Source organism: Hippopotamus amphibius, chromosome 2, assembly GCF_030028045.1.
Source record: "Hippopotamus amphibius kiboko isolate mHipAmp2 chromosome 2, mHipAmp2.hap2, whole genome shotgun sequence".
In the NCBI taxonomy this organism is placed as follows: Eukaryota; Metazoa; Chordata; class Mammalia; order Artiodactyla; family Hippopotamidae; genus Hippopotamus; species Hippopotamus amphibius.
The window spans coordinates 29,748,757-29,766,980 of NC_080187.1; the positions used below are offsets into that span (position 1 = coordinate 29,748,757).

At 34.1% G+C, this 18,224-nt stretch overlaps 1 protein-coding gene across 1 annotated transcript in view; it reads right to left on the minus strand.

Moving 5' to 3' along the window:
• Positions 1–18,224, minus strand: part of SMC2 (structural maintenance of chromosomes 2) — a 53,308-nt gene that overhangs the window by 24,751 nt on the left and 10,333 nt on the right. The window contains exons 10-16 of the mRNA XM_057724191.1: positions 15,797–16,030; positions 14,201–14,360; positions 13,563–13,680; positions 12,044–12,182; positions 11,539–11,658; positions 3,790–3,994; positions 1,689–1,824 (exon numbers count right to left, since the gene is read on the minus strand). Coding sequence (XP_057580174.1) covers positions 1,689–1,824; positions 3,790–3,994; positions 11,539–11,658; positions 12,044–12,182; positions 13,563–13,680; positions 14,201–14,360; positions 15,797–16,030 — 1,112 coding nt within the window. The remainder of the gene's footprint in view (positions 1–1,688; positions 1,825–3,789; positions 3,995–11,538; positions 11,659–12,043; positions 12,183–13,562; positions 13,681–14,200; positions 14,361–15,796; positions 16,031–18,224) is intronic.

Here is an 18,224-nt window from a genome sequence, read left to right on the forward strand (position 1 = left end):
ATGGTCTATGAAAGAATGGCTTTAGTTGACCCTTCCACTCTCATTTTTCAAAATCTATTTTCCTTTCTTCACCTCAGGGGCACAATTAGTCTATAAGACAACTCTGCAGAAGAAATGATCCAGTATTGGTCAACAAAGTTAACGGTTTCAAGCCTTAAACAGTTTCATTCCCTTGACAGAGCTTCCACATACCAGAGAAATCTTTCTGTATCTTTCTCACAGAAAAACTTCATTCACTTTATGGTTAATTTATGTTGATGAAGGTAAAAGGCAGGCTTTACATGTACATAAGGTTTGAAAGTGGGCATTTTGATATAATTTACATCTTGGAATGGCCACTTTGACTTACTGTAGCAATCTTTTCCATATATACTATATCCCAAAAAAGTCTTGGTACCATTCTAAGCTTTGATAATTTCAGAAGATAAATGCCAAAAGTTTACCAAAAAGTAATAATAATAATTTCAAGGTTTTTATTTTTTAACCTTTATTCAGTACTGTGAATTCTAAATAAAATGTCTGATTTTAATTTTACCTCAGTTCCCATTTGCCATCTTCAGAGGGACTGGAAAAAAATTACAATTAAACTCTCAAATACTGTACTTTGTAAATATGTGGCATTTATACTCCTGAAGCTTTTAAAGCAAATAAGGACTCTTCTCCTGGATAACCACATGGCAAGTTCACTCACACCATTCAGATGTTTACTCAACAGTCATCTTCTCAGTAAGGCTTTCCCTGCCCACCCCATATAAAATTTCAACATCTCTTTGCTCTGGATAGTTCATATCTCCTTTCCTATTTTACTTTTTTCTTCTTAGAAATTAACATTATCTAACATATGTTTTACCAATTTAACTTTTTATATTGCCTGTTGCCCCAGAACACATAAGAAAACAAGATGAAGGAAGAGATTTATCTGTTTCACTCACTGCTATATTCCCAGCTCCCTGAAGAATACTTGGCACATGAGACATACAACAGTAAATAATGTTAAGTGACAAAAAAGGTTACATTAAATAGCATGATCCCAATTTTGGAAAAGAAAAAAAAAGTGGCATATACATATTTTGTGTCATATACAACATATGTAACATACACAAATGGAAGTAATGCTGAAAAGTGCACATACATAACTATATCCAACTATATCCACACCCACACAGAAAAAACACTGAGTAAACACTTTAGTTCTAGTAGTGACTTTTGACATGAACTTGTTTAACTTCTCCATAGGCAACTTGGCGATCTTCAACATCTAAAGGGTGGCCAAAATGCTGCAAAACTTAGTGTAGACACCTGATCAATGATATAAAATATATTAATTATATCGTTTCAAATCAAGGACTCAAGTATCCTCTGGCATCAACCTCCAGAGTATCTATGGGTCTCCCCACTAATCCGAGCAGAATGTTAACAGGGTATATCTCAGCAGAAAAAGGGGACTATTTGGCTGATTTTTCTTTCTTCCTTTTAATAAGCCTTCCCTAATTTCTTAAACAAAGACATTATATTAAAAAGATAACTGATAAACAAGTAATTAACTCACAACTTATTCAATAATACCAAGGTTATAATAAAAAAAAGTCAGGAGTATTTCTTTAAATAAAATTTTCTTTCATCTTCTACCATGCAAATATTTGACCAAAAAAAAATTTAAATACAGCTTAATCCAACCAAAGTCTTACTTTTCAGCAGTGTTTTTGAGACCTGCTAATTCCTCTTCTAGAGCCTGTAGCTCATTCTCCTTGATTCTCAGCTCATCTTGAACATCTTTGAGTTCTCGAAACTTGGTTAAAATAGAAGCTGCCTGGGATCGAGCACCTGAAAGAGGCAAATTGAAACAGGACTTGGACACTAAGTTACCACATATTTAGTAAACAATAAAAAGTTTTCTAAGAGAATTATACTTGAAATGATTCAACAGTCAATCTTTAGTGAGTTTATGAAGCTACAGAATTCATATCATCATTTGAATCTTAGGGCATACACACTTGATGACAAATACTTCTAAGTAGATGCGGTGGATTATTAGTCAAAATAATCATTGCCCCAGCCTACTGGGCCCATCCCTCCCAGGCCCAGTAGGCCTTCCTACCGACATCAGGCTTAGCCATGTGCTTTGCTCTGGCCAATGAAGTCAGAAATGTGCCTCCTCTGAAAGTAAGCTTTAAGAGGCAGCACATAATTTACCATTTGTTTTCCCTTTCCTATGAAAAAAGTATGTCCAAAAAAGGGACTTATTTTTCAGTCAGCCTGGGTCCCATAATGAGAATAATATGAAGCAGAGACAAGTGACCTACAGTTAATGTAGCATAATTATGGGATAAACTTGTAAGCCACTGAGATTTGGGAGCTGTTTATTACCACATCATAATTTGGTCTAAACTCAATGTAGCAGAGTAAACTGGTTTCACCTTACATGCACTTAAGGGTCTGGCAGTAACAGGCTGAGGTATTAGGCTGGCAAGAAAACTCTAGGTTTGATGGGAGGATGCGAAGGTCAATTAGCAATGCTATTATAAGCAGTCTGTTTATGTGATACAGGGTTACATATTTGCCATCTCTTAAGCAGGAATTTCGAGAACATCCAAGTCAATGAAATCTAAACTGTTTCTTCTATTTTAGATATTTAAAAATATTTGGTCTCTATCTTCCAATTGCAGATACTAGTCATCTTGTACACTGGGGAACTTGATACTTTATCAAGCAATTCATTATATTGGCTACTGTTTTCTTGGCCTAGAAAGAAATTAAGACACTTGATATCTCAAGAGGCATTCAAGTCTCTTGGTTTGGTTAAAAGCACTAACTCTGAAATCAGACCACCTGAGTTCAAATTCTGAGCTCTGCCAGTTACCAGCAACTTACTTAACTGCTCTATACCTTAGTTTCTACAACTGTATAATGGAGATGATAGTAATGTCTACTGCATGATTGCTATAAGGATTAAATAAGCTAATCATTTAAAGTCCTTAGAATAGGGCTTTACAGAATGATAGAAATGTTCTATATCTGCACTGTCCAATTACCCACTAACCACTTGTGGTTACTATGCCCTTGAAATATGACTAGTACAATTAAGGAAATTATTTTAATTTTATTTAATTTTAATTATCTTATTTAAGTGTAAAGAGCCACATGTGGCTGGTAGCTACTGCATTGGACAGTGCAATTTTACAACACTGCCCAGTACACAGTAAGTACTACTCAGTGCTTGTCATTTATTACATGGTTACTTGACATGGATCTGGAAACTCTGTGTTGCAAATATCAGAACAAGATATATATATGGTCATTATCTAAGAATTCCTTTCTTAAGGCATTAAAGCACCATCTCAAGGGCAGATTTAATTTTTTCTTTTTACTTTTGACAGGAGCAATAACATATACACAAATTAGAAGTAAACATGTTTCCTAAAGGAAAAGTGGATAGTTAAGCTATAAATGTACTGAATAAAACAACTTCATTTCCCAGTGACTAGAATATCTTAATAAGACAAAAAGCAAGAAAAAAGTAAACAAGATTAGACTTAAGATGAATAAGAAAAGTTATAGGACTGATTACTAGCCTATAAGTTCCTCCAGGACAACAAAGTGTATAATTTCTCAATTATTTTATTAAGTACCTGTCACATAGTAGGTACTAAAAAGAAAAGTCAATCCTTTGATTAGGAATAAAACACTGGATTAAGTCATTCCAACCCCAATATTTCCTGTTTTTTTAAAAAAAAGCCTCCATCCTATTTACCACACAGAATTGTGAGGACATGATGACATAAAACCTACCTCCACTCAATGTCCCATGAGGATCAAATACATCACCTCCTAGAGTTACAGTTCTAGTCATTATCCTTTTATCAAAAGCTACTTTTTTTGCATTATCCATACTGTCACAAACAAATGTTGTTCCAAAGACAAATTCCATTGCTTTCTGGAGTTCTGGTTTGTATTCAACCAGGGAAAGAGCCACATGAACATTATTAGGGCCAACCTGGGGGAAAACAAATATGTCACAATACATATTACTCCTTTCCTTTCAAATATTATCTTATAAAACAGTAAGAACTGCCACAACAGAAACTTAATACCTACCCAGCAACAATACCTACTACAACAACTTTTGAATTCTCTAAAATGCTACAGAAAACTCAATACTTTTAGAAAAAAACAATTTCAAGTTTAAACGTTGAAAAATGTAAGTAAAATATTTGGCTAGAATATCAGTCATTATGAGTTTCAATCAAGCAGAAGTCACTACCAAGTTTCTAAATTCAAAGTGGATTATTTGAACACACTTTCTTAAAGTACAGCAATTTCTCAATCAACACAATTACATAAAATGTTTTGCTTAAATTAACTTGGTTGTTCCAAAGTGAATACTTTTTCATTCAAATAAAATATGCTAGGCCAACCACCTGCCAGTTACAGAAATAAAACTAATTGAAAGAATGAAAAAATAATTTAAAAAATACCTCAATGTTTTATTTTTGACCCAACTGTTTCTTTTCAACCTTTGTTTATAATGTCTACCTCTGCCCATATTTTAAGAACAATTTAGCATACTTTATGGAGCTTAGTAGTAGCAGAAATCATAATGAAGGCAACTCTATATAACATATGTTCAGCTGTGTCCTCTGACATAGCAGTTACCATTAAACGGGTCTGGCTGAGGGATCTGGGTAGAAGTATTTTTAATTACTTAAAACCCCAATTTACTTCTAACACTGGAACTTGACAGAAGGCTAAAATAACTTTCAAAGCCTTCTAGACTCTAAGGTGATTTTTCAAAGTAAAGGAAGTAAATACGAACCAAAAATACCACCTTTCAATTATCCTGTACTCATCTTCCTTCTCCTAACAGTAAACCGTTTTCATTGAAGGCTTCTCAATTTCAAGAAATACACTGAATATACATTTACTATCTTAATTACACATGCATTTTTAGGTTTCACAGAATTGTCTTTCCAACTCATTCACTTAGAATGTGGGCTCAATAACTGATATCACTGCTGAATGTTATGATTGGCTTCATGTTTTTATCAAATATTATGGAACCACAATAGCCTTTTAAATGTATTTCTTTGTACTCATTTGTCTACTGGTAATCACACCACTTTAGATCTATCTCAGCAGCCGACTGAATACCCCAGTTACTTGTTTGTATGTTCACAGGTTGGTAGGCAATCTAGAAAAACTATAACAGAGAAGCATCTCTGCAAGACCGATGGATACCCTTCACTTAAACTGGCTATCGCTGTAGCCAGTTTAAGTGTTCCTGGCATGAAAAAAAACCTGAAAATTTCTTGTATTTATCTATTAAGTGCTATAATTCTAACTATTTGGAAATCAAAAATTTAACATTTAATGCCACCTGATAGTCATATGACTTAGGTTTAAAGACGTTCTAGAAGATGGCAGCGTAGGATGACATGGAACACACTTCTCCACAAATACATTAAGAATACATCTACAAATGGAATAATTCTCACAGAGCACCTGCTGAATACTAGCAGAGGACCTCAGACACCTGAAAGGACAAGAAAGATCCCCATGTAACAAGTAGGACAAAATGAAGAGGAGACAGGCAATCTACATGAAAAAGAATTCAGAAGAATGACAGTAAAGATGATCCAAAATATCAGAAAAACAGTGGGTGGCACAGACCAAGAAGATACAAGAAACTTTTAACAAAGAGCTAGAAGATTCAAAAATCAAACAGATGAACAATAAAATAAATGAAATGAAAAAATACACCGGAAGGAATCAAAAGCAGAATAACCGAGGCAGAAGAATAAGTGAACTAGAAGACAGAATGGTGAAAATCACTGCCACAGAACAGAATAAAGAAAAACGAACGAGGACAGTTTCAGAGACCTCTGGGACATTAAATGCAACAGCATTCACATTATAGTGATCCCAGAAGGAGAAGAGAAAGGGCCTGAGAAAATATTTGAAGAGATTATAGCCTAAAACTCCCCTAACATTAGAAAGGAAACACTCCCTCAAGTCCAGGAGCGAGGAGAATCAGAAACAGGATGAACCCAAAGACGAACATGCTGAGACACATATTAACCAAACTGACAAAAATTAAATACAAAGAAAAAATTTTAAAGTAACAAGGGAAAAGCAACAAATAACATATCCCCATAAGGTTATCAACTGATTTTTCAGCAGAAACTGCAGGCCAGAGAGAGTGGCATGATATACTCAAAGTGATGAGAGGGAAAAAACTGACAATCAAGAATACTCTACCCAGCAGGGCTCTCATTCAGATTTGACAGAGAAATCAAAAGCTTCACAGACATGGAAAAGCTAAGAGTATTTAACAGCACCAAACCAGCTTTACACAAATGCGAAAAGAACTTCTGTAGGCAGGGTGGGGGGGGGGGGGGTCGGGTGGCCACGGGGAAGAGTCCACAACTAGAAACAAGAAAATCACAAATGGGAAAACTCACCGGGAAAGGCAAACATACAGTAAAAACTGGAAATCATCCACACAGAAATATGATATCAAAACCAGCAACTATGAGGAGAGTACAAATGTAGAAAATGGGAAATGCATTTGCAGTTAAGAGACCAGCAACTTAAGACCATACATATATATAGATTGTTATATCAAAACCTCATGGGAAGTAAAAACCAAAAAACTACAATAGATACACACACGCAAAAGAAAAAGCAATCCAAACACAGCACTAAAGATAGTCTTCAAATCACATGAGAACAAAAGAGGGAGAGAAGAAAAAAGATCTACAAAAACAAATCCAAAACAATTATGAAGATGGCAATAAGAATATACATATCGATAATTACCTTAAATGTAAATGGATTAAATGCTCCAACCAAAAGACAAAGACTGGCTGAATGATACAAAACCAAGACCCATATATATGCTATCTACAAGAGACCATTTCAGATCTAGGCACTCATACAGACTGAAAGAGAGGGGATGGAAAAAGGTATTCCTTGCAAATGGAAATCAGAGGAAAACTGGAGTAGCAATACTCATATCAGACAAAATAGACTTTAAAATAAAGAGACAAGGACACTACAAAATGATCAAGGGATCAATCCAAGAAGATATTACAATTGTAAATTATGTGCACTCAACACAGGAGCACCTTAGTATATAAAGCAAATGCTAACAGCCATAAAAGGGGAAATCGACAGTAACACAAAATAACAGGTAACTTTAACACCCCACTTACACCAATGGACAGATCATGCAGACAGAAAATCAGTAAGGAAACAGGCCTTAAATGACGCATTAGACCAGATAGACTTAACTGATATTTATAGAATGTTCCATCTGAAAGCAGCAGAATACACTTTCTTCTCAAGTGCATATGGAACATTCTCCAGGATAGATCACATCTTGGGCAACAAATCAAGCCTCAGTAAATTTAAGAAAATTTAAATCATATCAAGCATCTTTTCCAACCACAATGCTATGATATTAGAAATAAATTACAGGAAAAAAAACCCTGTAAAAAACACAAACACACGGAAGCTAAACAATGTTACTCAACAACCAATGGATCAATGAAGAAATCAAAGACGAAATCAAAAAATACCTAGAGACAAGTAACAACAGCATTAAGATCCAAAATCTATGGGACACAGCAAAAGCAGTTCTAAAAGGGAAGTGTACAGCAATATAATCTCACTTCAGGAAACAAGAAAAATCTCAAATAACCTAACCTTACACCTAAAGCAACCAGAGAAAGGACAAACAAAACCCAAAGTTAGCAGAAGGAAAGAAATCAAAGATCAGAGCAGAAATAAATGACACAGAGACAAAGAAAACAATAGAAGGGACTTCCCTGGTGGCACAGTGGTTAAGAATCCACCTGCCAATGCAGGGGACACAGCTTCAATCCCTGGTCCTGCAAGATCCTAAGAGCAACTAAGCCTGTGCACCACAACTACTGAGCCTGTGCAGCACAACTATTGAGCCCATGTGCGACAACTATTAAAGCCCGTGTGCCTAGAGCCTGTGCTCTGCAACAAGAGAAGCCACCACAACAAGAAGCCCATGCACCTCAAGGAAGAGTAGTCCCCCGTTGCCGCAATTAGAAAAAGTCCACGAGCAGCAACGAAGACCCAATGCACCCAATAAATAAATAAATAAATATTTAAAAAAGAAAGAAAGAAAACAATAGAAAAGATCAATGAAACTAAAAGCTGGTTCTTTGAAAAGATGAACAAAATTGATAAAACTTTAGTGAGACTCATCAAGAAAAAAAGGGAAAGGGCTCAAATCAAAAAAATTAGAAATGAAAAAGAAGTTACAACTTAAACCACAGAAATACAAAGGATCATAAGATACTACTACAAGCAACTATACACCAATAAAATGGAACAACCTAGAAGAAACAGACAAATTCTTAGAAAGGTATAACCTTCCAAGACTGAACCAGAAACAGAAAATATGAACAGACCAATCAGAAGTACTGAAATTGAAAATGTGATTTAAAAACTCCCAACAAACAAAAGTCCAGGACCAGATGGCTTCACGGGCAAATTCTATCAAACAATTAGAGAAGAGTTAACACTTATCCTTCTGAAACTTCCCAAAAAACTGCAGAGGAATGAACACTCCCAAGCTCAGTCTATGAGGCCATCATCACCCTGATTCCAAAACCAGAGAAAGATACCATGAAAAAAAAAGTTACAGGACAGTATCACTGATGAATATAGACACAAAAATCCTCAACAAAATACCAGCAATCCAAATCCAACAATACATTAAAAGGAACATACACCATTATCAAGTATTAAAAGTATCATACACCATGATCAAGTGGGATTTATCCAAGGATGCAAGAGTATCTCAATATATGCAAATCAATCACTGTGATACACCACATTAACAAACTGAAGAATAAAAACCACATGATCATCTCAATAGATGCACAAAAAACATTTGACAAAATTCACCACTCATTTATGATATATAAAAAAAAAAAAAAACTCCAGAAAGTGAGCACAGAGGGAACCCATCTCAATATAATAAAGGCCATATATGACAAACTCACAGCAAACATCATTCTCAATGGTGAAAACCTGAAAGCATTCCCTCTAAGATCAGGAACAGACAAGGATGTCTACTGTTACCACTATTAATCAACATAGTTTTGGATGTTCTAGCCATGACAATAAGAAAAAGAAATAAAAGGCATTCAAAATGGAAAAGAAGAAGTAAAGCTGTCACTGTTTGCAGATGACAGGATACTATACATGGAAAATCCTAAAGATGCTGTCAGAAAACTACTAGAGTTCATCAATGAATTTGGTAAGCAGGATACAAAATACACAGAAATCTCTTGCATTCCTATACACTAACAACAAAAGATCAGAAAGAGAAATCAAGGAAATAACCCTATTTACCATCGCATCAAGAAGAATAAAATATCTAGCAATACACCAACCTAAGGACGCAAAAGACCTACACTCAGAAAACTATAATATACTAATGAAAGAAATAAAAGATGACACAGATGGAGAGATATACCATGTTCTTGGATTGGAAGAATCAATATTGTGAAAATGACTATACTCCCCAAAGCAATCTACAGATTCAGTGCAATCCCTATCAAATCACCAACAGGATTTTTCAGAGAATCAGAACAAAAAATTTTGCAATTTGTATGGAAACGCAAAAGACACTGAATAGCCAAGACAATCTTGTGATAGAAAAACGAAGCTGGAGGAATCAGGCTCCCTGACTTCAGACTATACTACAAAGCTATGGGAAATCAAAACAGTATGGTATTAGCACAAAAAAAGAAATATAGACCAATGGAACAGGATAGAGAGTCCAAAAATAAACCAATGCACCTATGGTCACCTAATCTATGATAAAGGAGGCAAGAATATACAATGGAGAAAAGATAGTCTCTTCAATAAGTTGTGCTGGGTAAACTGGACAGCTACATGTAAAAGAATAAAATTAGAACAGTTAAAACAAACTCAAAATGGATTAAAGACCTAAGGGTAAGGCCAAACACTATAAAACTCTTAGACGAAAACATAGGCAGAACATTCTTGGACATAAATCACAGCAAGATCGTTTTTGATCCACCTCCTAGAGTAATGAAAATAAAAACAAAAATAAACAAATGGGATCTAATCAAACTTAAAAGCTTTTGCACAGCAAAGAAAACCATAAATAAAACAAAAAGGCAATGCTCTGAATGGAAGAAAATATTCACAAGTGAAGCAACCAACAGGGGATTAATCTGCAAACTATACAAACAGCTCATGCAGCTCAATATCAAAATAGCAATCCAATCATTTCTCCAAAGAAGACATACAGATGGCCAAAAAGTACATGAAAAGGTACTCAATATCAGTAATTATTAGAGAAATGCAAATCAGAACTATGAGGTATCACCTCACACTGGTCAGAATGGCCACCATCAAATAATCTAGAAACAATAAATGCTGGAGAGGGTGTGGAGAAAAGGGAACCCTTCTACACTGTTGGCGGGAATGTGAATTGGTACAGCCACTATGGAGAACAGCATGGAGGATCCTTAAACTAAAAATATAACTACCATATTGAATAAATAAATAAATAAACTGCATGAAAAAAACAAAACAAAACAAAACAAAACTACCATATGACCCAGCAACCTCACTCCTAGGCATATACCCACAGAAAAACATAACTTGAAAAGATACATGCACCCCAATGTTGAATGCAGCACAATTTACAACAGCAAGGACGAAAGCAACCTAAATGTCCATGGACAGAGAAATGGATAAAATGTAGTACATATATACAATGGAATATTACCCAGCCATAAAAAAAGAACAAAATAATGCCATTTGCAGCAACATGGCTGGACCTAGAGATTACCATACTAAGTGAAGTATGTCAGACAGAGAAAGGCAAATATCATATGATACCACTTATATGTGGAATCTAATTTTAAAAAAATGAAACAAATGAGCTTATTTATAAAACAGAAACAGACTCACAGATCTCAAAATCAAATTTATGGTTACTAAAGGGGAAACGTGGGGGGAAGTGATAAATTAGGAGACTGGGATTAACATATACACACTACTATAAATACAACAGATAATTAACAAGGACAGGTAAATACATATAGCACAGGGAAATCTACTCAATATTCCATAATAATCTATATGGGAAAATAATCTGAAAAATAATGGATACATATATATAATTGAATCACTCAGATGTACACCTAAAACTAACTCAACATTGTAAGTCAACTATACTCCAGTAAAAATTTAGAAAATAAAGACATTCTAATACCACAACTTTAAAATATCAAAGGGAATTTTAGTATTGCAACAATTCTATTCTCCTTCCATCTAATTTTACAAAAGCCAACTTTATTTTCTTTGGTATCTTAACTTTTTTAAGCATGGTAACAATAAAATTTTGTGGTTTGATATATGATTTAAATCCCAGTTTACTTCAAAGGACAAAGTTAATCTCCTGTAATTAAAAAAAAAAAAAAAAGAAAGATGCAGATAAAGTATATAAAAAAGACTTACAAGATTCTGAGCAACCCTCAGAGTTTCTGGAGCAATACATCTGGCTGAAATTTTATTGAGTGGAATTATAGTGTATCGACGCTTCAATTCTCCCTTTTCTAGTAGCTTTTTTCCAGTAACCTAAAACATTGCACATTAGAAATGAAAAAAATATTAATGATGACAGAGAACATTTAAATAGAAAGAGTACAAGTTTAGGAATCCATAATCAAATAAATGCTGAGTGCCTACTATCCTGAACAATCAAAATTCTAAGTATGATTATATGCATTCTGGGCTCCTGAGTTAGCATGAGACTTTCTCTGGAATACAGCTAATCAAATACAATATAATCAATAACATAATAAGAAAAAAATCATTAACTCTATAGTTTTACCCTGTAAGGATAAGCATCAAGCCTTAGGAGAAGCTTAAAACATGAAGAAAGTACCCAATTCTACTAGCAGCACATGATTTTTCAAGCTAAACAGCAATTATAGGTTTTCTTTAATTAAAATCAGTTTACCTCTGTGTCTACTACAACATTGTAGAGTCGGTCCCCAGCCACCAATTCTAAAGCTGTGGTTGCAGAAGTATCTTTCACACTAATCAGTGAAGCTACAAGTCCTTTCACACAATTTCTATTCCAGTTCTTCTCTGGATCCCTAAAACAGAAAAGCAGACAAAATTAATCTTAGATAAGAAAACAAAAAAGTTGTACTTTACTAGTCAAGAGCTCTTTTTGATAATACATTAAATTGAAAGCACAAGAATCATATAGTTTTAACAAAACAAAAATTTTCAAATGTCTCAGATGACTAGCCAGCTACAAGGCCTTTTATTGTTTCACAAATATTGCTGTTTTTAGTTGTTTTGTTTCTTACAAATTGAAGGTTTATGGCAACCTGCATTGTCAGCTGATACTATTTTTTAGTAATAAAGCCTTTTTTAATGAAGGTATGTACACTGGTTTCTTACACAGTATGCTATTGTACACTTAACATCAATCCAAAGATCTTTCAGTATACATGTTTTCAACGTAACAAAAATAATTTTGATGTTCTAATCTTTGTAATACATATATTAAGTATTCCATGAAAAAAAAACCCACATAGTAAAACAAACTAAAATGTTAATATAGCTATTTAATATTAATGATATAATAACTTTAAAAGAACTTTTGGAGTGAGATTAAATTCCCCTCATTTTGGTCTTAAGATTAGTGGCATTAGTAGCCTTAAATTTCGTAAGAATTTCTGCTGCCCACTATTTACAATAGCCAGGACATGGAAGCAACCTAAATGCCCATCAACAAATGAACGGATAAAGAAGATGTGGCATATATATACAATGGAATATTACTCAGCTATAAAAAGGAATGAGATGGAGCTATATGTAATGAGGTGGATAGACCTAGAGTCTGTCATACAGAGCGAAGTAAGCCAGAAAGAGAAAAACAAATATTGTATGCTAACTCATATATATGGAATCTAAAAAAAAAATGGTACTGATGAACCCAGTGATAAGACAAGAATAAGGATGCAGATGCAGAGAATAGACTGGAGGACACGAGGTTGGGGCGGGGAGTCAAGGAGAAGCTGGGATGAAGTGAGAGAGTAGCACAGACATATGTATACTACCAACTGTAAAATGGACAGCCAGTGGGAAGTTGCTGTATAACAAAGGGAGATCAACTCGATGATGGATGATGCCTTAGAGGGCCGGGACGAGGAGGGTGAGGGGGAGTTGAGGGAGGGAGGGAATATGGGGATATGTGTATAAATACAGCTGATTGACTTTGGTGTACCTCAAAAACTGGTACAAGAGTGTAAAGCAATTATACTTCAATAAAAAAAATAAAAATAAAATATATTGTAACTACAAAAAAAAAAAAAAAAAAGAATTTCCACTGCCTACAAATCTGAAACATTCAATAAACACTGAAGGAAAAAACACCAATTAAGGAAAAGCAGCTTACAATAACTTTCATAGAAAAATATATCCTGGTTATTACCATGTTAGAATTCAAGGTTTAACACTGTTACCTGTAGGCAAATCGAAGATTGGGAAATCTGGCCAAAAGAGCTTCATATGTTTCTTTCAATCTACTGATATCACGAGATAGCTGCCTGCGCCTTTCCAAAAGGCTTTCCTCCTTGTTTTCTGAACAATAAGTCATAAGCAAATTGAAACCAAGTTTCAAAAACTCAAATATTCTACTGTTTTAAGAAAAATATTAGTAACCTCTATTTCCAAAGCATTTCTAAAAGCAAAATACAAATTTCTGGTAAGTATTAAATAAAAGCATGCTTAACATTCAAATTTCTATCGTGTCAAGTAGGCATATTCCATCCAACACATAACACCATTTTCACGCCAAGAAACATATGAACTGGATACCTACTAATGTAGATACATAAATGACATTTTTGAGTTTTCAGCTGGCACTCAAGAGTGACTAAAGCAGGAAATTCTCAGTACTGAGCTTTCAAAACTTCAAAGGGCTGTTTTACACTTAGATATTTTTGTGACTATATTTGTAAATAATTCCTACACTAATACCCATTAATATTAATTAACAGAGTAAAAATTTTTCCTACTTGCTACTTCCTTTTTTTAAGTAAGTTTCTATCAACAGTCACTACTTCCCAATGAATTAACATCAATGTCTTTGAAGGCAAACCTTCATAATTCAGCTTTTTCATTTCAGCTTCAAGTTTTTCTTTAAGTTTCTTCACAGCTTCTAATGCTTCTTGATCCTTCCTGTAGCCACCATCCATCTTCTTAAGTTCAGTTTGTTTAGTCTTTAATTCTTGTTGGGCATGTTTCAACTTCATCTGAGCCTGTAACAGAAAAATGTAACAGACTATACAAGGCAGATAGTGCAGTGATAAAATGGCCACAATTCACATTGGTTTGAGAGACATCAGCCTTGAAAATGTAATTGTTTGGTCACTTGGATCAATCATTTCCCAATGTTTTCACCTCAAAGCACTACTCAGAATATAAATCAATATAAGCTCCAGTCATTAAATAACTTGTAATTTAAGTCCATATTTTTAGTATTTATAAAACTGACATCAATGGGCTCAAAAATTGTGTCAAAGAATAATTGTCATTAGCTGGTTAAATTAAAAACAAAATAGAAAGCTAGAAACCACTTCCTTCCCTTCTTTTCCACTTAGATATACATATTTTGCATTTATGTATATTGGTGTTATATAGTTAATTGTACAACTGTATTGAACCATGAGAAATAAAATTAAACAGCAAAAGAAGCTAAATTGACAGAAAAATTTAAATGCTGTAAGTCTGATACTTAAATGATAGTTTATATAACTGAGCACTATTCCTTAAAAACAAGAACTAGTATTCTAAGATCTAAATGAGTATATACTTCCTTTAAAACTGAATAATGGTGGACTTTTCCAAATATAAAATAAGTTAACAAAAAAAAAATTGGGTGGAGTTTATAAAGTTTTTCTGCTATTGATTTCCTACAAATATTTTGTGACCATCATCTTTGAATGAAAAAGTTGCAAATGTATAATAGAAAACCTTGAAGGGATTAATACACACACGTCTGTGTATATTTTTAAAGACAAGTCCTCCATTAAAAAATGAATAAAAGAATGTGTGTGTTGTGTATATATATTCTTTCTTTCTGCCATCAAAACTGCTGCATTCATAGGACTTCTAAGCTGCACAACTATCTAAACAAATTTGAAAACCATTTTAACAGATTGAAAAGCCACTGAAGATTATGAAATCAGAACAGGAAAACCAAAGACTAGAATGGGGGTAAACTGGAGGTAGAGATACTCCCATGGAGGATATTACAAAGTTTCAGAAACAAAGTTTTAATAGAAATGAAGATGACATATTTGTTTTTCCGTTAAAGCTTAAAATTTCAACTTTATGATATCAATAAAATAGCAAAAAGATGAAAACTAACCAACCTCAAATATTCCATAGAATGTTGAAAGCACAAAAGAGCATTTACTGTACTTACAATTTCAATTATTCTACAAATTTTACGTTTTATAGCATCTTAAACTAACAATGTCACAATAGTTAGCAATCAACGTATTTGAATTTCATTGTTTTAGGTGCTAAAGAGTGACAGAATACACTAAACAAGTTCCTTCATAGTGATCTGATTATTTTCAACATTTTACAATTGCCAAATCATAATGTGAAGAAGCTTCTCAAAATAATAAATAAAAATAAAAAAATAAATAAGAACTGCACTTACATAGTGCTTACTCTCTATATTTACCTGTTTGGCTTCTGTCTGAGCTTTACTTATGTCATTTTTACAGGCCATCATTTGACCAGCAAGAGTTGCTTCTGCTCCATCTTCATTACTGGACAGGCCAGCAGAAACAGCATTGAAGTGCTGCTGTGCAGCAGCCAAAGCTTCAGCATCTTTATTACTTGCTTCTTGAAGGGCACTCAGCCCATCTGTTATCTTTTTAACCTCCTTTTCCTTTGCTGCTAAAGTTTTAGAATCCTTTAGGAAGAGTTTCAGATTAGAAAGTATTATATTTTAGAAGACCAACCATTTTCTTAAACACATATACCTTTATGTCATCAAATTTCATAGCAATTTGAAGTGAACATGGTAATTTAACCATCATAACTTTAAATACTTTACTCCCATTTTGAAATTCAGCCTTAGTTTTTAGGATAAATGTACCTCTTATCCTAATAGAAATACTTTCATACCATATGTTATAGTCAAATCTGGGAGATAATGAGCTAAAACATCATTGCAAATTTAAACAAACCACTAGAAAAAACTAAAAATCAAATTCTAAATCTATAAAATTGAAATAATACCCACCCTACCCCAAGCTTACAAGCAGAGATTTTAGGATTAAGAGCATATACATATAAATATTTTTATAAACTATTAAAGGCCATAAAATTTAAGTATTAAATAATTATGGGAAAAGCATTACTAACACTTAACACCTTTTAAATTCTAGTAACCAGATATCTAATGCTATGCCAGATACTAGCACTGGAAAAAAGAAATTCTGACCCACTTAATTCATGATTCACTGGATATTTATTAGATATGTACCAGGCATTATTCTAGACATTAAAGACACAGGCTCCTCAGGGAGCCTACATTTCTAAGGTGGAAGACATAGTAAACCAAAAGCAAGGAAAAGGGACGAGAAATGATGGGACTACTGTTTTAAGAATGATGAGGGAAGGCCTTTTTGTGATGACACTTTGAGCAGATACCTAAATGAACCAAAAGGAGTCAACGATACTAATACTAGGGGGACAGTATACTTGGCAAGCTCGGAGGAATATGCTTGGTTGTTAAAGGAACTGTGGTTGGAGCACAGCAAGCAAGGCAACTAATAAGGACACTATTGAGTATCCCTCCTGGGAGCTGATGGCTTGAACCAGATTAGCAGTGAAGGAGGTGTGAAAAGTGGCTGTATTCTGGATATTCAACACAATTTGTTGATGACTTAGATACCACAGGGTTTGAGAGATAGGGGAAAATTCAGGAGGACTCCAGGTTCTGGAGTGAACAGCTATGTTAATAATGGTATCATTTAACACCTTACTTACATGAGGAAAATTCAGTAACTCAGGCAGGTTTCAGTAGGTGGGGAATATTTAAGAGTTCTATTTTGGATATGTTAAGTTTTAGACTTTTTAAAGTCATTCATAAAAATATCAGTAAAGTAGCTGGACCAATGAGTCCTACAAAGAAGGGGTCAAAGCTAATTATTAATTTGAAAGGCATCAACATATAGATGGTATTTAGGGCTATAGGGCTGGAGGGATTACCTAAGAAATGAGTGTATATAAAAGAAGTCTGAACAATAGCCCTGGGGCATGCCAACGTATGAATTTTGATTTGTATTTCTAACCTGGATTCAAGGTTCAAGTATTCAACTATCAAATTAACATCTCTCTACTTAGATGTCTAACTGTCTCCTCTAGCCTATTTTTCTCCACTCAACAAATGGTTACCATATTTCAAATTGTCAAAGACAAAATTCTGGAGTTATCCTTCAGTCCTTTCTTTCATATTCAAAAACCAATCTGCTGGGCACTATTTACAATAGTCAAGACATGGAAACAACTTAAACGTCCATGGACAAAGGAATGGATAAAGATGTAGAGTGTGTGTGTGTGTGTGTGTGTTGTGTTTACATATAAACACACACAAACAGTGGAATATTATTCAGCCATTAAAAAGAATGAAATTTAATGCCATTTGTAGCAACATGGATGAACCTAGAGATTATCATATTGAGCAAAGTAAGAAAGACAAATACCATATGATATCACGTATACATGGAATCTAAAATACAACACGAACGTATCTACGAAACAGAGACCCACAGACATAGAGAACAGACTTGTTGCCCCGGGCAGGGAGGGTGGGTGGGGAAGGGATGGGTTGAGATTTTGGGATTAGCAGATGCAAACTATTACATATAGGATGGGTAAACAACAAGGTCCTACTGTATGGCATGGTGAACTATATTCAATATCCTGTGATAAACCATAATGGAAAAGAATATGAAAAAGAATATTTATACATATAACTGAGTCACTTTGCTGTACAGCAGAAATTAACACGACACTGTAAATCAACTATACTTCAATTAAAAAGAAAAAGCAATCTGATGGTCTTTGTGTTGAACCTACCCTTAATACACATAAAATCC